The sequence below is a fragment of the Rhineura floridana genome, chromosome 1, assembly GCF_030035675.1.
Source record: "Rhineura floridana isolate rRhiFlo1 chromosome 1, rRhiFlo1.hap2, whole genome shotgun sequence".
Lineage (NCBI taxonomy): Eukaryota > Metazoa > Chordata > Lepidosauria > Squamata > Rhineuridae > Rhineura > Rhineura floridana.
Window position 1 is genome coordinate 71775580 of NC_084480.1, and position 24099 is coordinate 71799678.

The 24099-nt window shown below is 39.7% G+C and overlaps 1 protein-coding gene across 8 annotated transcripts in view; it reads left to right on the top strand.

Moving 5' to 3' along the window:
- The window catches only part of FER (FER tyrosine kinase), a 268182-nt gene that overhangs the window by 39224 nt on the left and 204859 nt on the right, over positions 1 to 24099 (top strand). For all 8 annotated transcript variants that reach the window (XM_061623654.1, XM_061623709.1, XM_061623700.1 and 5 more), the window contains exons 6-8: positions 13906 to 14089; positions 19237 to 19374; positions 21203 to 21322. In XM_061623654.1, coding sequence (XP_061479638.1) covers positions 13906 to 14089; positions 19237 to 19374; positions 21203 to 21322 — 442 coding nt within the window. The remainder of the gene's footprint in view (positions 1 to 13905; positions 14090 to 19236; positions 19375 to 21202; positions 21323 to 24099) is intronic.

Consider the following 24099-nt stretch of genomic DNA (forward strand, 5'->3'; position numbering starts at 1 on the left):
GTGTAGGGATGAGGAACCTGTATGTTTGCTTGAGTTCAAATTTAGAACTAGAAAAGTGAGATGCAAGTTGTGAATAAATAATATTTTGGTTGTTGAATTCTAGCTAGATTCCATATGAATATTTGCTAAAAAGAAAAACAGATTCTGAATATATCTGGTTTCCCTCGGAACCTGACTTCTTTTTGGGGCAAGTGCAAATTTTAGAGGAATTAGGCTGCAATCCTATATCCGCTTATATGAGAGCAAGTCCCATTGAATTCAGTAGGGTGAGACATGTTAGGAAGGCAGAAACAGGAACTAGAATAAACAGTATTCCAGACTTACAGATGCAGTGGCTGCATTCTCAAGTCACGGTAAGCTACAATTAATGGTTTACCATGAATGCACAGATTGTTCCCACTTCATTCCAAACCACAACCCTTGGCTTATAGTTACATCTGAACTGGGGATTGTGGTTTGTTTTGGTCAAAACCAACCATGATTTGAAGGCTTTTTCTTGGCTTACCAGTCATGCCTTGCTTGAGTGAAACAAAGCATGATCCCTGGTTCAGATGCAACGCTAAGCCAAGGATTGTGGGGAGGAGCAAAACAGGAGTGATCTGTGCATTCATGGTAAACCATTAACTGGTTTATTGCAACATATGGATACACCCAGCGTGTGTGCAAAATGAGAAATTGAACATAATTTTCATGTACTTTCTGGGACCTGTTTTTCTGTGAACCACTGGCTTTGCTTGTTCTTGGTTTAATGAGCAGGCTTCCAACAAAATACCTTGCTCCCATACTATAGGTGTATGAACCTGTAACTTGTATCATAGTTATTTCATATGCTAGTGGTAGTGCTGGGTTAGTTATTTCATAGGCTGGTGGTAGTGCTGGTGGTGGGAGTGGTGGAGAAGGAAACAAATACCAGGAATCGTCCACCAAACACACTTCCATAAAAGGGAGCCCATGTCTCGGGCCTTGACCAGCGACTTTATATACTTGCATAGGTAGCTGAAAATATATTGTCAAAAGCAGTAATTAAGAAGATATTTTCCAGATAACTGTACAAGTATACAAAGCTTCTGAAAAAAACGCCCTTTGGCTGAAACATGATGGGCTACCAGTAAATACCTATCCTGAGGTAAATAAATAAATACCTATCCATGCTTCTTTTTGGCCATGGGAGGGAGGGAAACACACATACAACACAACTCAGTTCTGATGGGAAATGAAATGAGCTTCCAATAGGTGCATTATACTCTGTGTATGGTAGATCAAATGTGAGATGCTTAGTACAGTTTTACAAGCACTTATACTTACCTTGTGTAATTGAATTTTATGGTTATAATGGTGCTTGTCATCTGACATATTGCACACAACCTTGTGCTATATAAACATTAAACATTAGCAACAAGTGATGGCAATAGAGTTATAATTAGAACTTTTTGTGAAACCGTTATACAGAAAAGGAGGAACAGTTGTTTTCTTCTTCCTTAATTGACAAATGGAACTTGTGATGATGCGGCCAGCAATGTGTCCTCTCGACCCTTGCACTTCTTGGTTTATTAAAGTTTGCTGAGGGGGTCTGACTGAGTGGATCCAGGGAGTGGTGAACGCATCATTGCAAGAGGGAGTGGCTCCAGCCACCTTGAAAGAGGTGGTGATTCAACCGCTCCTGAAAAAGCCCACCCTGGACCCATTGGCTTGTGACAACTACCGACCGGTTGCAAGTTCCCCCTTCTTAGGGAAGGTGATTGAGAGGGTTGTGGCGCAGCAACTGCAAGTACTCTTGGATGAAACAGATTATCTTGACCCATTCCAGTCTGGGTTCAGGCCTGATTATGGGACTGAATCAGCCTTGGTCGCCCTGATGGATGACCTTTATCGGGAGAAGGACAGGGGGAGTGCAACCCTGTTCTTGATCTCTCAGCGGCTTTTGATACCATTGACAATGGTATCCTTCTGGGCTGACTTGGTGAGATGGGTATTGGAGGCACTGTTTACAGTGGTTCCGATCCTTTCTCCAGGGTTGTTCTCAGAGAATAGCATTGGGTGACTGTTTTTCGGCCCCCTGGCAGCTGTGCTGTGCGGTGCCGCAGGGTACCATCTTGTCCCCCATGCTGTTTAACATCTATATGAAGACCTTGGGAGCAGTCATCAGAAGCTTTGGGGCGAGGTGTGAGCAGTATGCTGATGATACCCAGCTCTATTTCTCCGTAACATCTGAATCGGAAGAGGCCGTGCAAGTGCTGGACCGCTGCCTGGACTCGGTGGTGGGCTGGATGAGGGCCAATAAACTGAGTCTGAATCCTAGCAAGATGGAGGTGCTGTGGGTTGGTGGTTCCTGAGTTCAGATAATTGGTCAGTTGCCTGCTTTGGATGGGGTCATACTCCCTCTTAAAGAGCAGGTAGGTCTGTAGTCTGGGGGTGCTCCTGGATCCATCTTTGTCGCTAGAGGCCCAGGTGACCTCAGTGGCTAGGAGTGCCTTTTACCAGCTTCAGCTGGTGAGACAACTGTGGCTGTTTCTGGACCGGGATAGCTTGACCACTGTTGTCCATGCACTGGTAACCTCTAGGCTGGATTACTGTAATGCACTCTATGTGGGGCTGCCCTTGAGGTTGGTCCGGAAGCTGCAGCTGGTGCAAAATGCGGCGGCGAGACTGCGCACTTGGGTATGGTATTGCCAACATGTCACCCCGCTGCTGAAAGAATTGCACTGGCTGCCCATTTGCTACCGGGCCAAGTTCAAGGTTCTAGTTTTGGCGTACAAAGCCCTATACAGCTCAGGACCAGGATACCTGAAAGACCGTCTTACCCCTTATATGCCCAGTTGATTACGGTGCTCTGCAGGTGAGGGCCTCCTGCAGATACCATCTTAACAGGAGGTTCGTTTTGTACAATATAGGAAACGGACCTTTAGTGTGGTGGCACCTACCCTTTGGAATTCTCTCCCTTTGAGGACTTCCGGGAAGGGTGACTTCGCTTGTGCCTGCTTTTGGGATGGGCTCCCACCTCAAAAGAAGCTTATTCAGATATAAATCAGTCAGAACATTTTTTTTTTTGACTGATGAAATTTCTCCCGGGCAGGGAGAAACGTAGAGATCAACCTCAAAAGCCTGTTTTTGTTGGGAGGACTGGATTTCATTAATTTATGAGATAAGGTCCAGCCAACAATGCCGGACGGACTTCCTAACAAGCTCTATCTGTTTAAGCGATACGTTTATCTTTTCTTTAAAGAGAGAACGGACTAACAGGCAAGCACCCTTCTTTCTGTTATTTTTTTTACTTGGTTTAAATTGTTGCAGCAAAAGGAGATTTGTCAGATTGATCGGCTTTGGACAACTTCTGGGTGAGATATAGCTCTTCTCTGTTATTCACGAAATTAACAGCTTATCTCTGTTTCTGTCGCAAAAAGCTGTCCTGGAAGTGCATTCTAAAGATAATAAACAGAAGAGGGATTTCTATTCCTGATTTCTATTCCGAGGAATATTATATTGTCTGGGACTATTCTCTTTTTGGTCTATTTTATTTTGACGAATCTGCTTCTTCACGACGCCACTAACTGTTTTGATGCTGGGAACTAAATTTGTTTTGCATTCTTGAACATAGAGAGATAAGGCAGGTTGCTCTGTTTATACTGTGATGTCATCAAGCCTGGAATATTAACCCAATTGTTGCTGAAATAAGAAGTGGTTCTTCTTTATTTTTGTTTTGCTTTGTTTTCGTGGTTTTAAAAATGGCAATCAAGAAAGTGGCTGAGAATCTGGAAGTAACTATGTTTCAGAAAATAATGGATGAGATTGAGATAACGAAACAAACCCTGCGACAGGGTAGTAAGGAGCTGAAAATTGAACTGAGCAAAATGACGCAGGAGCTTAAAGAAATAGGGGATCCTGTGAGAGAGGAGGATGAGATCAGAGATGAGAAAAGAAAAAATAAAGGGAAGATACAAGCCCTGGAGATTGGAACAAATGTGGAATTGGAAAAAGATCTGGAGTTTATGGACTTTAGAAATAAAATCTACTGTTTGGAATTTAACGTTATCTCTGAAGAAATTAATGAAGATATTAGAGATAAAGTTATCAATGGCTTGGATAATCTTCTGGACTGGAATGATGTGATGGAGCTTGATATAGAGAAAATCTATGGAATTAACTGCAGCCATGTGACAATGGAAAAACTCTTAAGAGATGAGCCAGTGCATTTTGTAAAAAAGAACACAGATATGACTTTACAACAGTATTTCAGCAACTTATTCAGAATGGATGGCAAGAAAATATTTGGGACAGAGGAAATTCCCATCAGACTCTTATTATATGACTATGGCTACAACAGCAAGATTATTATGGAATACTGATAATGGAAGATTGGACACTGAAATTACTGGACTTAACAGGACTATTGAAGATGGAAGATGGAACTAATAGGGATAATGGAATAATGGCTATTGAAATTATTGGACCTAACAGATTCTGATGAGATGGATTAATCGAAATGTTTATTTGGACTATGGTTATGACAATAAGATTATTATAATTATTAACGAGATGGATTAATTGACATGTTTATTTGGAGAAAAATTGATAGATATATTTCTTAAAGAATTGAAACCTCTCTTTGACTTTTTGTGGAAAGAATAAAGTAATGTTTATGAGATTTGATGATTAATTAAGATAACTACTGGAGGAAAGTGATTTTATAATATGATTTAAGAGACAGGATTGTTATATATTGTAGATCTATAACTGATTTGATCTGTGACAAATGGGAAGTCAACATTTTATTTTTTTTGTTTAATCATTTTTGTTTTGTTTTGTTTTTTGTCTTTGAATGTTTTATGATTTTGTTTTCTATGTTTTATGAAAATTTGAATAAAAATTATTGTAAAAAAAAAAAAGGAATTCTCTCCCTTTGAATATTAGGCAGGCGCCATCTCTGTTATCTTTTCGGCGCCTTTTGAAGACTTTCCTCTTTCAACAAGCCTTTTAACTTGAGACCTATCCCAGTCTGCATCTGTGTCAGAATTGTTTAATATGTTTTAGTAATGTTTTTAAGCCTTTTTAAGGTTTTTTTAAAAATGTTTTTAATGCTGTTTTGTTTTAATGTATTTTAAGATCTGTTTTTATGATGTTTTAAAGTGTTTTAGTGCTTCGTTTGCTGCCCTGGGGTCCTGCTGGGAGGGAGGGCAGGATACAAATTAATTAATTAATTAAATAAATAAACTTGTGTGCCCCAGCTATTTAATTCTGTTGCAAAAATTAAAAAAAGTAAAAATGCAGCACTGAGAAAACTCTGAAGCTGACATTAAATGTGTTCTTGATTATGCTAAGTTAAATACAACCCTAAGAATAGTTTTATCCAGTGTAAAGTATTGTTTGTTGGAGAGAAAAATCAACATTACTATAAAATGAAAAATGCTGTTGACTTTATTTCTGAAGTTTATAGAAAGACTTTATTATAACCTATTGTAGTGTGGTCATCTAACCCTTTCCTGGTGGCAGTCCTGAGGCTTGATATTTCTCAGGACTGCTAGAGAATGCAGTCCAGTTCTAAGTCTGAACATGGAGCAAATTATCATGATGATTTTCATTTCTGAATCTCTTCCTGTGAAGTATCTCAAAGTGATTTCAGCATACAATAAACATATATATATAAAGCAATTGCACATATAAACAACAATTAAAAAGCAATTACATATATAAAAAAGCTTACAAATTCAATAAAGATATTAACTGGGATAAAAATCTCCACTTTAGAAGGCTTGTTGAAAGAGGAAATTATTCAGTTAAATCTGCAAAGATGATTGCCATTGCTGTGTGCTGGGTTTGAATCCTATAGCCATAAAAAAAGCAGAATCTGAAGTGGCGATAAAAAGAAGTAAGCCAGAAGCAAGTCTCAGCGGAAGGGAGCTGAGATGATAAGGGATGAGCTTGCTAGATAGGGTCTGGTCTCCAGTGATAATGGACTTGTTAAGGATAACCAAACAAGGGCTGCATTCAGGCAGTAGTATATTCTGTTTTCTCAACTTTTCCTTACTTGGTAATTTCTGCATTTTATTTGATCTTTCACACAACATAACAGTCATTTCTGGAAATCTACCAGAATATAGTGGAAGTTGAGTGCTCGTTTCTGTGTTAATTGCTTGCAGAAAAAAACTGTTTGCAACCCCATTAACCCAGAAAATTGTGGGAATAAAGTGGCAAAATTTGGGCCATTATATCGGCATGCAGTTCTTTCCTGCCGTTTTCATGGGGGAATCATGGGGAAACAGAAGTGTGTATTCGTGGAAAGGGTGGGGGAGTAGCAACACTTTAATTGTATTTTATTGTATTTTAATGCTACTTAATTATTTGTTCTGTTGAGTTTGCTATTTATTTCTATGTTTTGTATTTTATGTTGCTGTTTTACTCTTATGTACACCGCCCAGAGAGCCTTTTGGCTTTGGGCGGTATAGAAATTAAATTAAATAAATAAATTAAATAAATAAATGTCCAATGATGTTCATTGTTGTGTCACACCACGGCCACTGGTGTGAATGAAATTTAGCGTAACGTGGTGATATATCGGACAAAAAGCCCCAGTTCCATAAGGCAACAGGTACTGCCATGTGAAAGGAGTTAGAAATTGGGGCAGAAGCGCTACCATTATAACCAGTAAAACTAACAATAACCCCCATGCCTGAATGCAGCCAGGGTCCTCTTCTGTAGAAGGATGTGTTTTGGAAGATGGTTTGATAGTGGCTGTCTTCTCTTTTCTTAATATAAACTAATATCCCTTAATCTGCCTTGGTATCTGTGCATGAATAAGTTGTTTCCTGTAACTACCTTGTATTGCTCACTTGGGGGCTCTGGTCTTGTCAGTGTATTGAGGCCTTGTTAGGGTGTGGCTCAAGCAGTACCATGGAAGTTAAGTAACCATATTCACTCAATAAGAACTAAAAAACAAAGTACTACAATGTAACGTCTTCAGATGAGTTCTTCAGAATACTCTGAAAGTAACTTCTCATATTTTTGCCTCTTTTTTTAGTTCCCTCTGAGACTGCAGGTTCTGTAATTCTACGTACATTACAAGCATTGTTGTGTTATGGGGCCATATTCAGTCTTGCAGCAGCATGTCTATTGCCAGGCTTCAGGGAAGGAAAAACAGAAGAGAAATCCCCATTATGCATCTGTCTGTCATGTCTTAAAGTTAAAGCTGTTTCAGAAGTGGCAAACTTGCTTAATTTCATTAATTTGACCTGGGGGTTTGAGTAATAGTGGTGTTTATTTAAAATGGGATGGCTAACCTATGTCCTCCAGATTTAGCTAAACTACAACTCCCAGAAGCCCCAGTCAGCATAGCCAGTAGTTAGGCATGATGGGAATTGTAGTTGAGCAGCATCTGAAAGGGGAGTTTAGGCACTCTGATTCAATTTTTTTAAAATACTGTATTCTGCCCATCTGTGTATGTGAGCTTGTTTTCAGTAAAAAGTACAACATGTTGGACAAATCTTGTCTAGGCTTTTCTGAAATGTTTTCTCCACAATGTGTGATGATATCATTGCTGCCTTTACTTGGGCAGGCTCAACATAGAGCACATGAAATTTTGGAAAAGAAAATGGAGTGCTTGGTGTAGACAGAATGCATTGATGCTCTTATGAAATTAGTGGTACTTAGATGAGCCTTTGTAGTGCTCTTCTGGTTAAGGTGGACCTCGGAAGGGAAAGTTGTTGCTGAGCTATTGTGAGTGGTCTTAACTGTAACATAAATTTTTCAAAACAAGAGTATGCTGATATGCCTGCTAAAGATGTGGTTGCTTTATGATTCTTGAGGTTTATGTCAGCCTGGCTATTTACCAGCTATCCTTGCACATTATCCATCTCTTGCTTGATCTGCCTGTACTGCTGCTGGTATTCTGTTGAAATTAGATGTGACATTAAGCACCGAATTGGCCCTTGCGTGATTGGTTTGCTTACAAATTAACAGCTGGACTTTGTGTGGGGAGTGATACAGTTTGGGTGCTCCCCCTTGCTGGTTGTTTCTGTTTGCCCCATTCATCTAGGAAATCAGCTATTGTGAGTAGTCTTAACTATAACATAATATTTGAAAAGTTGATTGAAACTGAAACTGGGAAAGTGGTTCAAAGAACACCAATGAAATAACTGGAGATCAGAAAAACTGCTGGATTTTCATGGTTTCAAATTGTCAGTATGCATAGATGAACATGTCTAGAAGTTAAACAGTAACACACTTGAAAAACAGCAGCTTCCCAGGGATTTATAAATATTTCTTATAATGGTTTTTATTAAATTAGTAGAGGCTTCACTCTTGTGGGCGATGTGTGCCAAACCTCTCCGAACTCCCAAACACACACACGGCCTTCCAGCCCTGTCTCGGGCCTCCCAAACATACATATACACATACACCCTCAGAGACTCCCAAACACACACAGCGCTCCCCAAACCTCCCCCACCCACAGGCAACTTCCAAAATGGCCACTGTGATGTTCCTATATTAATGTATATATGGTAAGTGTTGTTGTTTTAGAAGATACATGGTAAGTGGAGTGAAAGAGGGGGAGTGAATGGGCAATAGAATGCTTGATGATTGGCTGAATGTTTAAAATGGCTGACAGTATAAATGAAAGGATGACAGGTAAATCTGGGTGAATGTGAGGTGGTGAATTGTGGAATCTGGGGGGAGAAGAGAAAGAGTGGATTGCTTGGTGGGGTTCGAGAGAGTTGTTTGCCAGGAGAGAGTGGAGAAGGAGGGAGGTGGAGTTCGGATTAGTATTAAAACCATATGCTTATGTGCCTTAAGAAGAAATCTTGTTAATCTTGTTAGCTTTGTTATCTGTAATAAATACTTAATTTGGTTTCCCAAAGGCCTGATCCTTGGCTGGAGTTTCACAGACCAGAAGGGAGGGTAAGGTAATGACCAAGGCTTAAGGGGAACTGTAACAAATGGTGGCAGCGGTGAAGAGAATAACAATACCAGTATTCAGAGTCTCCGGGAATACCAGTATTGGGACGTTACTGGTGGTTGCCTAGCAGGGGGATCTGTTGAGATCTGTGCTAGAGCGGGGAGAGAAATCATAAGAGAGAGCGGTCCGGACTGGTGGAGTCCCTGGTGGTGCCTAGAGACAGGCAGTAACCACGAGCAGGTAGGAACCTGACAGGGAGAGCCAGGGAAGGACGCATCACAGCCACCCTGGCACTCACTGCCTTGCTTGGGCAGCTTACGGCCTGTTACCTGCCTAGGCTGCCGCCGCTGCCCTGCCTCAACTGCTTACCTGCCTCCTGCATTGTTACTCCTGTTCACCGTGCTCACCCTTCCCCTGCACTGTCACCCACCATCCTTGCCTCCCTCCCTCCCTCATCTTGCTTGCCTGCCGTCCTGTCTCCACGCCCTGCCCCCATGCATGACAGTGTGATAGCTTACAAAAAATGCTATATAGTTGGATAGAAAAACAAATTAACTGAAATATGACTGTTACTGGTCTTTGAGAGAAATGTTTAAGTATTGTATACCTGAGAAAACAACATCTATATTCAGTTGAAGTTTATTAACTTTAGAGAGAATGCATTGCATCCAGAGTTAATCATGCTTAGATCCATTGATACCAGTAGATTTCAGTCATGACTAACTTCTTTTAATCAAGTGATAGCCTATTAGTATGAAATGTTGGTTCAATTTTCTGTGTTCTGGTATACATGGAAAACATCTGTGCTAGTATGCGTGCCTAGAAAGGTGTTAGTCTGCCTCTACCCACACCCTCATTATTCTGTATAACTAGATCGATGGCTGTATCCAGCTATATTTGAGGGAAGTACTTATTTAAATATTTATAAACCGCAGTTTCATATAAAACATTACAAGGCAGTATATAGACTAAACACAATATTGCAATAAAAAAATCAAACTCACCAGTAAGAACTGGTTAGCAGAGAATCTCAGGTTTGAGAGGCCTGTCTGAATAGTACAGTAGGGCCCCGCTTTTTGGTGTTCCACTAATACGGCGGTTTTCAATTAGAGTAAGGCCCCACTCATGCAGCGCTTGTTCCGCTTTTACAGCATTTTTCGGGCTTTGGGCACCATTTTATTGACGGAGTTCTGCTTTTCAGCCGGTTTTGCTTTTCGGCAGGGGTCTGGAACATAACCTGCCATATGAGTGGGGCCCTACTGTACAGTTTTTAGAAGATGTCTAAAAACAGGGATGGTTTCAGCTGAACCTCTGTGGCAAGGAGTTCTGGGACAGGGCCAGCCACCCTAAATGCTTGGCCTGTGGTAAAGGCCAGCAGAACCTCAGTGACATGTCGGACTACTAAAAGTGCCCCATCAGAAGACCTCAGTGATCAAGGTGGAGAATAAGGAATTAGGCGGTCCTTAAACCATTACATGGCTGCTTTGTAGGTAGAAGCACCCAATGGCCTTTTCCTATGTAGTCCTTTAAACAGATTTTTCAGTCTTCCTTTTATGTGAGGAGGTTACTAGTTCCGAGTCTTGGGTTTTTCGTGTCTTGGGTACATTGGCTGGTGCGCTACAATTCCCCACCTTCTCGGTTTATCCCCATGGCCCTGTTCCTTAGATAATTTTAGTCCCTACCAACTGGACCCAGGAATTAGGAGGAGGAAAAAAACAACCCTAAGACTTGCCTATTTGGTTCACTAAGGATAGCTTAAAGAAATGACTTCTTTTTGGGTAATAGATTGTGGTGTATTAATTTTACCAAGTGAAAATATATTTGCTCTGTTTAGATACACAAATATTTATGCTGTACAGATAACTTAAGTTTATGCGTGTGTGGGTGCTGGTTCCTCTTATGCTGAAGGATTTACAGCAACTTTCATCAGCATGGCTATTTCTTATTTTCATACTGATAAAATAAACATTGACAGTTCCCAGAAATCAGTTGCAGTGTCAGAATTTAGTCCATTGCTTCTAAATTTCATAAAAATTTTCCCCTTCCCAAAATCACTCTTTCAGGTACCTAGTCTCTCATATTCAGTTGCCCTTGTAGCTAGTCTGGATTTTTTTGTATCCTTTTGGCCCTTTCCTTCCTTCTGAATGCTTTTCCTATGCTTTTTGTGGCTTTTCACCTTCTTTCCAAGTCCAGCTATGTGAATTATTCATATCTATGTCTATGCTACAAATGTAAACCAGTTCCAAACCTATTTTTAAGTAATGACTTCCATTTGAGGGACTTGGAGAATTGCTGTAATTCTTTGTAGGGGCTAGTGCTCTTTGACCCTTATGCTCCCCAAGCCAAGACTATTAAGCTATTTTTGATCTAATTATGTAGTGTAGGTGTACTCAGGTGTATAATTATGTTTAGATCTTTCTCTGCATCTGTAAAGGAGATTACTATGTTATAGATATTTCTACATGACTAAAATGATTTATTTTCTTGTGTTGTTCAAAGCCTGTTCACAACATAATTAAATAGCATCCCAAACTGTTTTAGAAATGTAGGTTTATACTGATAGTCTGTATTTTGAAAATATTATCTTGGAGGAACCTCATTAAGAAGATGGTTAAATGGCTTTTAATCTATTTAAGCACTAACAGGCAAAATCAGTTTGAGGGAAAAATAGAAACAAATGTTAAATGTAGACAAATATGATTTTTTAAAAAATGAGAATTCTGAGATTGTATAAATAACATTGTGTGATAGTAATTGCCTCACAAATGGCAGTGCAAATTGTATTAGTTTTATGCTGTCAGAAGGCATTTTCAAACATTAAGATGCATCTTTTGGGCTGTGTTTTTTAAATTATGAAGTAATCTTTGGGGGTGGGAGGCAAGTCATTTGTGGGAGATGGGGCTGCAAAATTCCAAAGAAGAAATGGATCTTGTACCATGTAGAGCCATGTGTACTTTCCTGCATATCTGAGCTGCTGTGGTAATGGTGGAAGCTGCAGAGGCAGGAAACATATGGGAGATTTTAACCACTGCAGCTGCTCCCAGCTTCTGTCTCCTTTGCAGTTCACTGGTTTTAGGAAATGGTCTGAGATGCCTGTTCTAGTTCTCTTCTACCACCAGTTAGATTAGTACCCCAGTCCAGTGTACTACACATATCGAGCTGTATGTGGACATTCTGTGCATTCACCTGGCTAAGATATGGCTGCCAACTGTTTGGGGGACTTGGGGTATATAGTAATTTTAGAAAAGGGAATGGAATTCAAAGCTTATCTGAAGAAACACTTTCTTCCTGGGTGTTGAGATCTGGGAAGCCCTGATCTCAGTTTTTTTGCTTGTGAAGTTTGCGGGGATGGTGCATGAGGGCCTGTTCTGTGGTAGTCCTGGTTGTGGAATCCTCCCTCCTCTGGGGTGCATGTGGCCTTGTCATTGTATACACTTCAACATCAGGTTGTGATCCTTTTGCACAGACCTATGGGGGTATAAGATTTTGCATGGTTTAATTGAGTAGAAAAAGAGGAAGGCCAAACAAGAGATGGATTGATTCCATAAAGGAAGCCACAGACCTGAACTTACAAGATCTGAACAGGGTGGTTCATGACAGATGCTATTGGAGGTCGCTGATTCATAGGGTCGCCATAAGTCGTAGTCTACTTGAAGGCACATAACAACAACAAAATTGTATAGAGCCATATATAACCCACTCTGGGACCACATGTTGAAGGATGAGCTATAAATAAATGTGAGAAACATGGATTTAGAATTCCAGTTGTAAATCCATGCCCCTTGGTAGGATTCCTTCCGTTATTCTTTATATTAACTCATTTAATAGAGAGTCCTTTCTCCCTTCCCATCCCTGTATTCTCCTAGAAGCGTTTTGAATATATTATTGCATAAATTACTGTTATTTATGCTGTAATCCTATGTACCCTAACATGGGAGTAAGTTCCATTGATTTCAGTGTGACTTACTTCTGGGTAAACCTGTTTTATTACTTCCGATTGCTATTGCGTCTAGGTAGAGAATCATGATTTTTATCAGTGTTGAATTTTTTTATAACTTAATAAAAAGTACTTTGCAATATGGATGTATATCATGAAAAGTGTTCAGGTAATTGCATTATGAAACTTGGTCATCTAGCACAATACAAACTAGAAAGTAAACGCTTACTCTTTATGTATGCACAATTCATATTGTCAGCCATAGAACTTAGGGCAAAACATGTTCGTCCGTTAGAAAAAAAATCAAAACAGGGACATAACATCTGATATAATTGTTCCTCAAACTGAATGTTAAAAGAGAAGAAAAGGAGAAAGATGTTGGAGGTAGAGTGCATGGTATATACTCTTTTGCAATATGTTACACTTCTTAAAAATGGTGATCCAGAAAGTTCCTTGTAGACTAATTAGGGTAGATTGTGTCCAATTCACCATATTATATATTGCACCAAAACATTCTGGGACAAAGAAGCAAAGACTACCCTTCCTTTGAAAGTTGAAAAACCAGCAGTTATTTGAACCTGTTTTCAGTGCTAATTGGAACTCCAGGCCCTAGTAAGGCAGTGGAAGAAAAGACATTGAATTTAAGGGCTATAGAAATTGACTTAAGAACTTGAAGGTCTTATTAAGTTAATACCTTGCATTAGGTTGCAGATATAAAAATAGATACAGTTTCTGGGATTCAAAAATTCAAGCAACTATCCCCTTTTGGCTGGCATTTCTCAATTGCAGGCACCCCATGCTGCATGGCAAACTGCTTTTGAATTGAGGTGACCTAAGGTGTTCCAAAGGATCTAGATCCCAGTCAATGTGCATGTTTAGCTAAAAATGAAATCTTTAGCAAAGTTTAGGGTGCAGTCCTTCACAGTTGTATTAAAGCCCTGTTGAATTCAATGGAGTGGGGTTACATACCTGCACCATTGAAATCAATGATGGTTAAAATAGCTAATTTTACATGGCTCTTGCTCAAGTTTATTGCGACCCTGTAAAATTATGGATTTTCCTCCCATTGCTTTACCTTCAGGAAAGGAGACTGAAAAAGCCAAAGAACGCTACGATAAAGCTACTATGAAACTCCACATGTTGCACAATCAATATGTGTTGGCGCTGAAAGGAGCACAGTTACACCAGCACCAGTATTATGATGCTACACTTCCTCTGTTCCTTGACTCCTTACAGAAGATGCAAGAAGAAATGATTAAAGCACTGTAAGACATTTTTTTGTATTGTAAAACCATGCCTTATCTGACTTAGCAAATTACACTGTTATAAGTTAGCAGTAGCCTGAAATGTTATAAGTTGCTATTCCTAGCTGCTTCTGAAATTCTACAGTGGCAACTGAGAAAGGAAACATGAATTTAATGTGCTGGCTTTGTAAGGTTCTGTATGGTTTAGGAGCAGAGTATCTGAGTTAACACCTCTTGCCAATCTGAACCTGCATCAAATGTCCTACTCTTGATGCTACTGCCTTCAGGGGTGAGGCGAATGGTGACCAGGGATAGGGCCTTTTTAATAGTGGCACTCTCATTATGGAGCACTGTCTCCAGGGACAGTAGTTAGCACCTAATTTTTTTGTTTAGTTTTTGGTACCAAGTGAAGAAGACAAGTTTTATTCTCATGTGGTTTTCATGGATAATTCTGTTTTCTGCTGTTTCTTGCTTGAATTGCTGATGAAGTAAAAATAATAATATGGTCAAGAAAGAGCAGAAATGAAAATATTTGTATAAAGGGATGGTATGGACTGCTGGCAGAAATTTTAAAGTTAATTGTTGGGGTTTTTTTAAAGAAAAACTTTGTATTGGTAGCTATCGTGGAAGCTTAATCTCAAAAGCAGCTTTAAAAGCATGTAAATAAAGACTTTGCAATCTGGGTCACTGTTGGTCATAAGCCATGGCTGGGTGCTCAGGTTTTTTGCAATGGTCATAATCTCTTTGTCTCTCTCTTTCATTTTTGGCAGCATTATCTTATAAAGGGGCTCTTAAGGTAAATGGAGCTATGTTTTGGTTTTGGATGCCTTTTTTATAGCATAACTGCTTCTTTAGACATTCTAAAATCAGGTTACTCCATCTTCAAACAATTGCTGAAATATTAATAGGTCTTTTGAGACAAACCTGGCTGCATTTTTTAACCTGTGAAGTAAATTATTGAATTGGAGCCTATATTTGCTATTCCCAAAGCAGATGACCCTGTTCTTTGTTTTGTGACTTCTGCTACTTTCTCATTTCGGCAGTAGAGAGTACCATTATTTCTCTAAGCTTAGAAATTGTATATTTGTGCTCCTACCCATTCAGTGCTTAGAACTTCATGGGGTGCAATTTGTAACAGTGGGTTGAATCTAGTGGTGTCCATCTGCAAGTAGCATAGATTTCAGTGGGACTTTTTTTTCTGGAGATCCTTCACAGCAGATTTGGGGGCCACAGAAGGGGAGGAGAGGAAGGGGAAGTCCTGTTGTGTGAGAGGAAGTCCACTCATGTGAAGTTGGATTTCACACAGTAAAACTTTTCTTTGCTTATCAGACTTATGCAGATGGGCGTATAAAAAAGGACAGGACCTCCTTCTTGCATGTTTAATATTATAGCCTCAGATCAGTCTGAAAATCATTTGGTTTTTCAGAAACTTCCAGCTGCTGAGGCTTCCTGCTCACAGCTCAATTTCATCGGTATGGCATCGAATAGCTGATATATAGTAGACCAGGGGTTTCCAAACCATGGTCCACAAGCTTCATTCAGGTGCACCGTGGCATGTATGTAAAAATACAAGTAAAAACCATATGGTGTCTGGCACTGTGCATTACAATTGCTACAATAAGCAAATAAAATGGTTAAGTGGCCTACCAAGACCCTGAGCAATTTTTAAGTGGTCTGTGGGGAAAAAAGGTTGGGAGCCATTGTAGTAAACCAATGTTCAGATTTATTAATCTCACGTAAAAAAAAACTTAGAGAAAACTTCAAGTAGCAATAAATATATTGTAGTATGCAGAGTACAATTCAGTTCTTTAGTGTATATTTTCATCAAGTTATCCAGCTCAGCTTAACCACAGCGAAGTAGGGTGGATTGTACTGGATAAATGACTGCCAACAGGGTGTGTCAGTTAAGGGGTAGTTCATGCAATCATTTCCCTCTTCAGTGCAACAGAAACAGTAGGTAAAGCAGGAAAGATAAGAAGGTTGGTGTTGTGGTTTCATTCACTTCTCTCTTTCCCTTTGTTTTGAAAATGAGAGGAGGAAAATGAAGCAGCTGCAATGCTTGGAAGTTGTTTAAAAACACTATATTAGAAGCTCAACTGGAGTGCATACCGCAGATCAGAAAAGGTACCACCAGGGCCAAGAAGATGCCAGCATGGTTAACGAGCAAAGTCAAGGAAGCTCTTAGAGGCAAAAAGTCTTCCTTCAGAAAATGGAAGTCTTGTCCGAATGAAGAAAATAAAAAAGAACACAAACTCTGGCAAAAGAAATGCAAGAAGACAATAAGGGATGCTAAACAAGAATTTGAGGAGCACATTGCTAAGAACATAAAAACCAACAACAAAAAATTCTATAAATACATTCAAAGCAGGAGACCATCTAGGGAGGCGATTGGACCCTTGGATGATAAGGGAGTCAAAGGTGTACTAAAGAACGATAAGGAGATTGCAGAGAAGCTAAATGAATTCTTTGCATCTGTCTTCACAGTGGAAGATATAGGGCAGATCCCTGAACCTGAACTAACATTTGCAGGAAGGGATTCTGAGGAACTGAGACAAATAGTGGTAACGAGAGAGGAAGTTCTAGGCTTAATGGACAATATAAAAACTGACAAATCACCGGGCCCGGATGGCATCCACCCGAGAGTTCTCAAAGAACTCAAATGTGAAATTGATGATCTGCTAACTAAAATATGTAACTTGTCCCTCGGGTCCTCCTCCGTGCCTGAGGACTGGAAAGTGGCAAATGTAACGCCAATCTTCAAAAAGGGATCCAGAGGGGATCCCGGAAATTACAGGCCAGTTAGCTTAACTTCTGTCCCTGGAAAACTGGTAGAAAGTATTATTAAAACTAGATTAACTAAGCACATAGAAGAACAAGCCTTGCTGAAGCAGAGCCAGCATGGCTTCTGCAAGGGAAAGTCCTGTCTCAGTAATCTATTAGAATTCTTTGAGAGTGTCAACAAGCATATAGATAGAGGTGATCCAGTGGACATAGTGTACTTAGACTTTCAAAAAGCGTTTGACAAGGTACCTCACCAAAGGCTTCTGAGGAAGCTTAGCAGTCATGGAATAAGAGGAGAGGTCCTCTTGTGGATAAGGAATTGGTTAAGAAGCAGAAAGCAGAGAGTAGGAATAAACGGACAGTTCTCCCAATGGAGGGCTGTAGAAAGTGGAGTCCCTCAAGGATCGGTATTGGGACCTGTACTTTTCAACTTGTTCATTAATGACCTAGAATTAGGAGTGAGCAGTGAAGTGGCCAAGTTTGCTGACGACACTAAATTGTTCAGGGTTGTTAAAACAAAAAGGGATTGCGAAGAGCTCCAAAAAGATCTCTCCAAACTGAGTGAATGGGCGGAAAAATGGCAAATGCAATTCAATATAAACAAGTGTAAAATTATGCATATTGGAGCAAAAAATCTTAATTTCACATATACGCTCATGGGATCTGAACTGGCGGTGACCGACCAGGAGAGAGACCTCGGGGTTGTAGTGGACAGCACGATGAAAATGTCGACCCAGTGTGCGGCAGCTGTGAAAAAGGCAAATTCCATGCTAGCGATAATTAGGAAAGGTATTGAAAATAAAACAGCCGATATCATAATGCCGTTGTATAAATCTATGGTGCGGCCGCATTTGGAATACTGTGTACAGTTCTGGTCGCCTCATCTCAAAAAGGATATTCTAGAGTTGGAAAAGGTTCAGAAGAGGGCAACCAGAATGATCAAGGGGATGGAGCGACTCCCTTACGAGGAAAGGTTGCAGCATTTGGGGCTTTTTAGTTTAGAGAAAAGGCGGGTCAGAGGAGACATGATAGAAGTGTATAAAATTATGCATGGCATTGAGAAAGTGGATAGAGAAAAGTTCTTCTCCCTCTCTCATAATACTAGAACTCGTGGACATTCCAAGAAGCTGAATGTTGGAAGATTCAGGACAGACAAAAGGAAGTACTTCTTTACTCAGCGCATAGTTAAACTATGGAATTTGCTCCCACAAGATGCAGTAATGGCCACCAGCTTGGATGGCTGTAAAAGAAGATTAGACAAATTCATGGAGGACAGGGCTATCAATGGCTACTAGCCGTGATGGCTGTGCTCTGCCACCCTAGTCAGAGGCAGCATGCTTCTGAAAACCAGTTGCCGGAAGCCTCAGGAGGGGAGAGTGTTCTTGCACTCGGGTCCTGCTTGCGGGCTTCCCCCAGGCACCTGGTTGGCCACTGTGAGAACAGGATGCTGGACTAGATGGGCCACTGGCCTGATCCAGCAGGCTCTTCTTATGTTCTTATGTTAATAGCATGTTTCTTGCAATCTGTTCCTTCCCCATGTGTAGTTCAATGGAAGGAAAGGGAGGAGTGGAAGGGAGATTGCTTGTGCTTCTGGGTTGCTCTCTCCTCTTTTTCCTGCATTTGAACTACAGTGCAGGTGAATATAAGCCTGCATTCTGATATACATAGTTTCAGTGATGGAAGCATGATCACTGTTTAGCGTGGACACACAAACATCTTACCTGAACTGGGCTCAGAGGGAACATGTTCATCTGGTTCCTGGCAGTAATTAGATTTGTACCTTGCTTGCTATTTCGATGGCCCATGTAAAAAGTATGTCCCTTTTCAGAAGCAAACTGTGCAAAACTCTAATTGTCTGGATCTTGTGTCAGCTGTAAGAAAACTTTCATCCCTTTTAGAACTGTTTTTTTAAGTGTTGAAACAAAATGTAAAATAATTTTAAAAGTTTTGTTGTATTTTTAAGAGCTGAACAAGTGTTTGTTAGGATGAGTATGCCAGGAAGCAGACAGCCCACCAGAAAAATTGAGGAAGCGGGAGAAGGAGAAACTCAGAATTTGATTCACAGACCATGTGTCTGCCTTCACAGAAGTGAAGGGGAGCAGATTTCACACAGCAGCCATCCCATCTCTTGTTCAAACGTTTGTACCTGAAGTGAGAAAATGTTTGCTCTTCGCAGTCTACTCATAAAAGTCATTTGGAAGTCCTCTGGAAGATTAGAATCCCAAGACATGGTTATGGGGCAGCATACAAATTTCATAAATAAAACTTAATTATCTCAGGAGTTAGTGAAAAGTTAGAAATTGTCCAGATTCCTTCATGTTTTTAATTTGTAAACAATTTAAAGATTTTCTGGATTTATTTGCATGGTGTTTTTCTTTTTTCTTCAGAAAAGGAATCCTTGAAGAATACAGTCAGATCACCAGTCTTGTAACTGAAGAAATAGTAAATGTTCATAAAGAGATCCAGACATCTGTTGAACAGTTAGACCCTGGTTCAGAGTACAGTAGTTTCATAGAGGCTCACAGGTAAAATATTCATAACATTTGTTGTTTCATCACCATTGAAAACAAATCTGTTCTAAACAGTTCTGTTAACACGGTAGAATAGCAGATAATTTGGTGGTGACTGCACTTGCCTATGTCCTAGTGCAGCAGCAAGCAAGATAGTATGGTTGAAATCACCCACCAGTCATGAGAAACTGTTTTGTACAAATAGTTTAATGTGGATAGTTGCATCACAACTATGAGAGCCACCTGTGTGAGCTGCTGAATGTGTGAAATGGTTCTGCTTCTCCTTCATTATTATTGGTAGATTGCAACTATTTCGAGAGCCAGTGTGGTCTAGTGGTTAAGGTGTTGGACTACAACCTGGGAGACCAGGGTTTGAATCCCCACACTGCCATGAAGCTCACTGGGTGACCTTGGGCCAGTCACTGACTCTCAGCCTCAGAGGAAGGCAATGGTAAACTACCTCTGAATACCGCTTACCATGAAAACCCTATTTGTAGGGTCGCCATAAGTTGCAATCCACTTGAAGGCAGTCCATTGAGATTGAGCAACTGTTTCATTTTCAGAGAGCGTGGGCTTCAAGTTCTTTTTGCTGTATAGCAGGACTGGGCAATAGAAATTCCTTACTGACATAAGACTTAATCCTCACTCAAGAGGTTGGGGGGAGGGGGCATGGACAAAGGAGGGCACTGCATTAGCAAAGTTCATTGTATGCTACTGATGCATGGATCATAAAAGAACCTGCAGTCTTTGCTCCAGTGTTCATTAACCAGGTGGTGGTTTTTCTTAAGCAAATTTAGATAAATAATATATTGCCCCCAAAGGCCCAATCTTGTTAATACCAGAGTTTTTATCTTGCATCTATAAATAAATTACATTTATAGCAAGAACATAGAAAGCATGCGTTATTAGTTTTGACATAGAATGTGAGGGAATCTCCAGTAAGAATGGGATGCTATATTTACTTGCAGTCATTTAAGAATCAGGTTGTCTTTTGTAATACTGCCTCCTCCTGCTCCTTCAGTTCCAAGCAAAAAAAAATATATATTTTTCTCAATTTGGAGTATGTGGTATCGGCTTTCACTGTCATACCTAGAGGCTAGGAAGAGATGGCAGAATTGACTAAAACACATGCAGTGAAAGGTATAGGACTATGGTGCTGGACAGTAACTAGTTTCTTTACTAAGGAACTCAGACTGTGATCTGTTCTGTCTGGCTAAGGTAGAGGATACTGCTTTGAATTAGTTTCTAGAGCTCTAATAGTTTGGGGACTAACCCATGGGTTCCTATCATGAAGCTGGAAAAAGGCTACTGAAATTAAGCAAGGATATGAGAGGATTAGAAGATTGGGACAAGAAGCAGAAAATAGAATGGATCATGAAATGAACTGTAGCATGGCATGGTGGAAGTATTTTAGTTAGGCCAGAGAATGTGGAAGGACCATGTAAGACAAGAGACAATGATGGCAAGGGTCGTTCACCTAATCTTATGTATAACTATTAGAACAAAGCCTTCTTGGTATGGAGATGGCTAACCTGGTATGGACAAAGGATGCAGTGTCATTGGTAGACACAATATTTGATAACATCCTGCTTCAGGTGCTTGGTGGTAATCTGTGACTGACCCTTTGTAATACCTAGAGCATTGAGTCCTACTAGCTCAAATGAAAGCTCTTTTGTGTGGGGTCTGTATTTTTCCAGTGTCAAAACTGTACCTGTGGAGGACTGTTTTGTTATGATGATTTTTTAAAAATTAAGTGCAGTTTTTTTAGAAAAGGGATACCTTGTACTTGTGCATGAAGTATCTTTGAATATTAAGTCACATTAATCATTTTGCATCTCTACAGGACACCAGATGTTGTACAACAAGAAATAGAGTTTGATACTACTTTATTGGAAGAAAATGAAAATCTTCAAGCTAATGAGATTATGTGGAATAATTTAACAGCTGAAAGCTTGCAGGCTATGTAAGTAATTTAGCATCTTTTCTCCTTTTTTCATCTCTCCTTACATGGATATGAGTTCTGTGACAAAGACATCCAAAATATACAATTGAAATTATTTTGCATATGTGTATATGCTATGCAAGATGTGATTTGTGAGAAATTGAGGCCCCAGAATCTATAGAAGAGGGTGCTGTACACAGAGATTGCAGTATAATGGCCAATAAGCTTTGGAGAGTGGACAACGGTAGCTACTTGGGAGGAAAATAGAGCTCTACATGGCAGTAATGTCCTTGCTCCCTACATATATAATCCTTACATGGAAAGCAGTGAAAGGTCATGATGTCATATGCAAATAATCAGATGAGCATTGATTGCACCTGTATTTACATATACATGGTTAAAATACGATTCAAAATGATTTGGAAGGGGAAATGGAGGTGTTTTTTTTTTTTTTTTAAATGCATCTGCAAAACAGAAGCCAGTTCACTGTTTTAATAGGTTCTGGAGAATTGTCAACATTTTATAAATTTTAATATCGTTCCCCTGACTCAGCAGGGTCATTGAAAAGGAACTAACTTTTTTGATATCCATAATTCCTACCCAACGTCACAGTATCAGATTCATTAACTGACATTTACAAAAAGAATGATTTCCATTGCTGTTTTATGAAAGACTGATGGTCTGACTTGAATTGTTTCAGTTAATCTTTCATCCCCCCCCCGGACTTGTTAAGTCTATTTCATCTAGTTATAGTTTAAATATTAATAGGACAATGTGTTGCATTGTCCCTGCGCATGAGTAGGAATGGCTTCATTTTTATAAGGGGTGTCAGTCCCCTCACTCCCAAATAGACTGCAGTTGATAACACTCCCTAAAAATCTGGACCAGAGAGGCAGGGAGCTCTCCAGTGCAGAGTGTGATGTGGCACAGAGGATTGTCTGCAGGAAAAACCAGAAATCTCCAGTGAATAATTGGAATTATCTTCTGCTCACATCTTTAAATACACCCTTAGTTCTTAAAATTTCCTTCCTATCTATGTACTTGCTTGCTATGTTCACCCAATACCATTCATAAAAAAGATACAGACAACCTCACCCCCTTGCAGTATCAGGGCTGTTAGGCAGTGAACAAGATATTGTGCCACTCTCACATGCTTTAGGCTAGCACATGTATAACAGAGAAGATCAAGGTTTGTTCTCTGGAAAAGTCCAGTGTAAGGCCTCTGCTATATGAAATTTTATTTCTGATAGAATTGTAAGATGAATGGCAGAAGTAGAAGAAGCTGGGGGGAAAATAACAAAATAAACCCAAGTAGCCATGGTGGCTTCTTTTTCAGGGGTGGCATGTTCCACCCTAAGTAGGTTGGAACAGGAAGTGTGTGTGGCTCCAGTGGCGGCCTAAGTAAGCTCGAAGAGAACCTGGAAGACTAGCAGAGAAGGGAAGCATAATATGGTGTGGAGGAACAAAATTAATGACTTGAATTCTGAAGAGCTAGAAATGTCAAGATCAGTTAGTCAGATTTTTTATTGTTTGTAGCTAATGGCCATGTAGTCAAGAAGATAAATATTTGTTAAAACTGTCAATATAAAAAAAGAATTTCCACTATTAAATTGTCTTTCAAAGTATACTTTATCCCAAGGTATGTAACTGTCATTATTGCATGAACTTTGAGGAATCCAATAAAGTAATCTGTTCTGTTTTTACTTGATGTTATTCTGCACTAGCAGATTATTCAGTTTCTTAAGATAATGCATGAGAAGATGTACATTTATTCGAAACGGGACTGTGTGTGTAATAAATCTTGATTCAGTGCAGTCATTTGCCCTACTGAGGCTTCCATTGTAGTGTACGACTGATATGTGCAAGTTTTTTTTTTACCTTGATTGCAGTTCAGAATTCAAAATCTGTGCAGATTATTATAAACATTTAAGTGTGCAGTTACCTGTTAATGCTGGTATTTCGGAACATGCTAGCTTGTACTACTATGAGGGAAATATTGTTTCTAAATTGCAATTTATTTTAAAAAATTAATTGCTGCTACCACTATAGATTAATCTTCTAGTAGAGCCAGTGTGGCATAGTGGTTAAGGTGTTGGACTACAACCTGGGAGACCAGGGTTTGAATCCCCACATAGCCATGAAGCTCACTGGGTGACCTTGGGCCAGTCAATGCCTCTCAGCCTCATGAAAACCCTATTCATGGGGTTGCCATAAGTCAGAATCGACTTGAAGGCAGTACATTTACATTTGACTGAATATAATAAAGCCACAGTGAGGCAATTGGTTGCATTGTTAAAGAGTTTGCTACAGTAAAGGCAAGTGCTTTCATATGTGGTATCAGAGTTGTTATCTGTTTAAACTGGGATTGTATTACATTTATGCAGTTGTAAACTGTATTGTAGTCTGGCCTCAATATGAGCCCCCCCAATCTAATTAGCATTTCAGCTTCTCTTTCACTGTCTTTAGCATAATATTATTTTTGCATTATAGTACTTCTCTAATGAAAGTACTTGGATTTTTTTTAATGGTGTGGAACAAGGATGGAGAACCTATGGCCCTCCATATGTGGTTTGACTCCAGGTCCCATCCGCCAATTCTTAGTGGTGATGGGAGTTATAGTCCAAAATGACCACATTTCCCCATGCCCATATTGCACTGATATAATATTTTTGAAGTGTTATTTGTTCTGATACCTTAGATTAAATATTTTAAATAAACAAACACACAAACAATAACTAGGTAAGTTTCCATAGACATGGAAAGTTTGAAATGGCTTCATATAATCATATATTGCTATT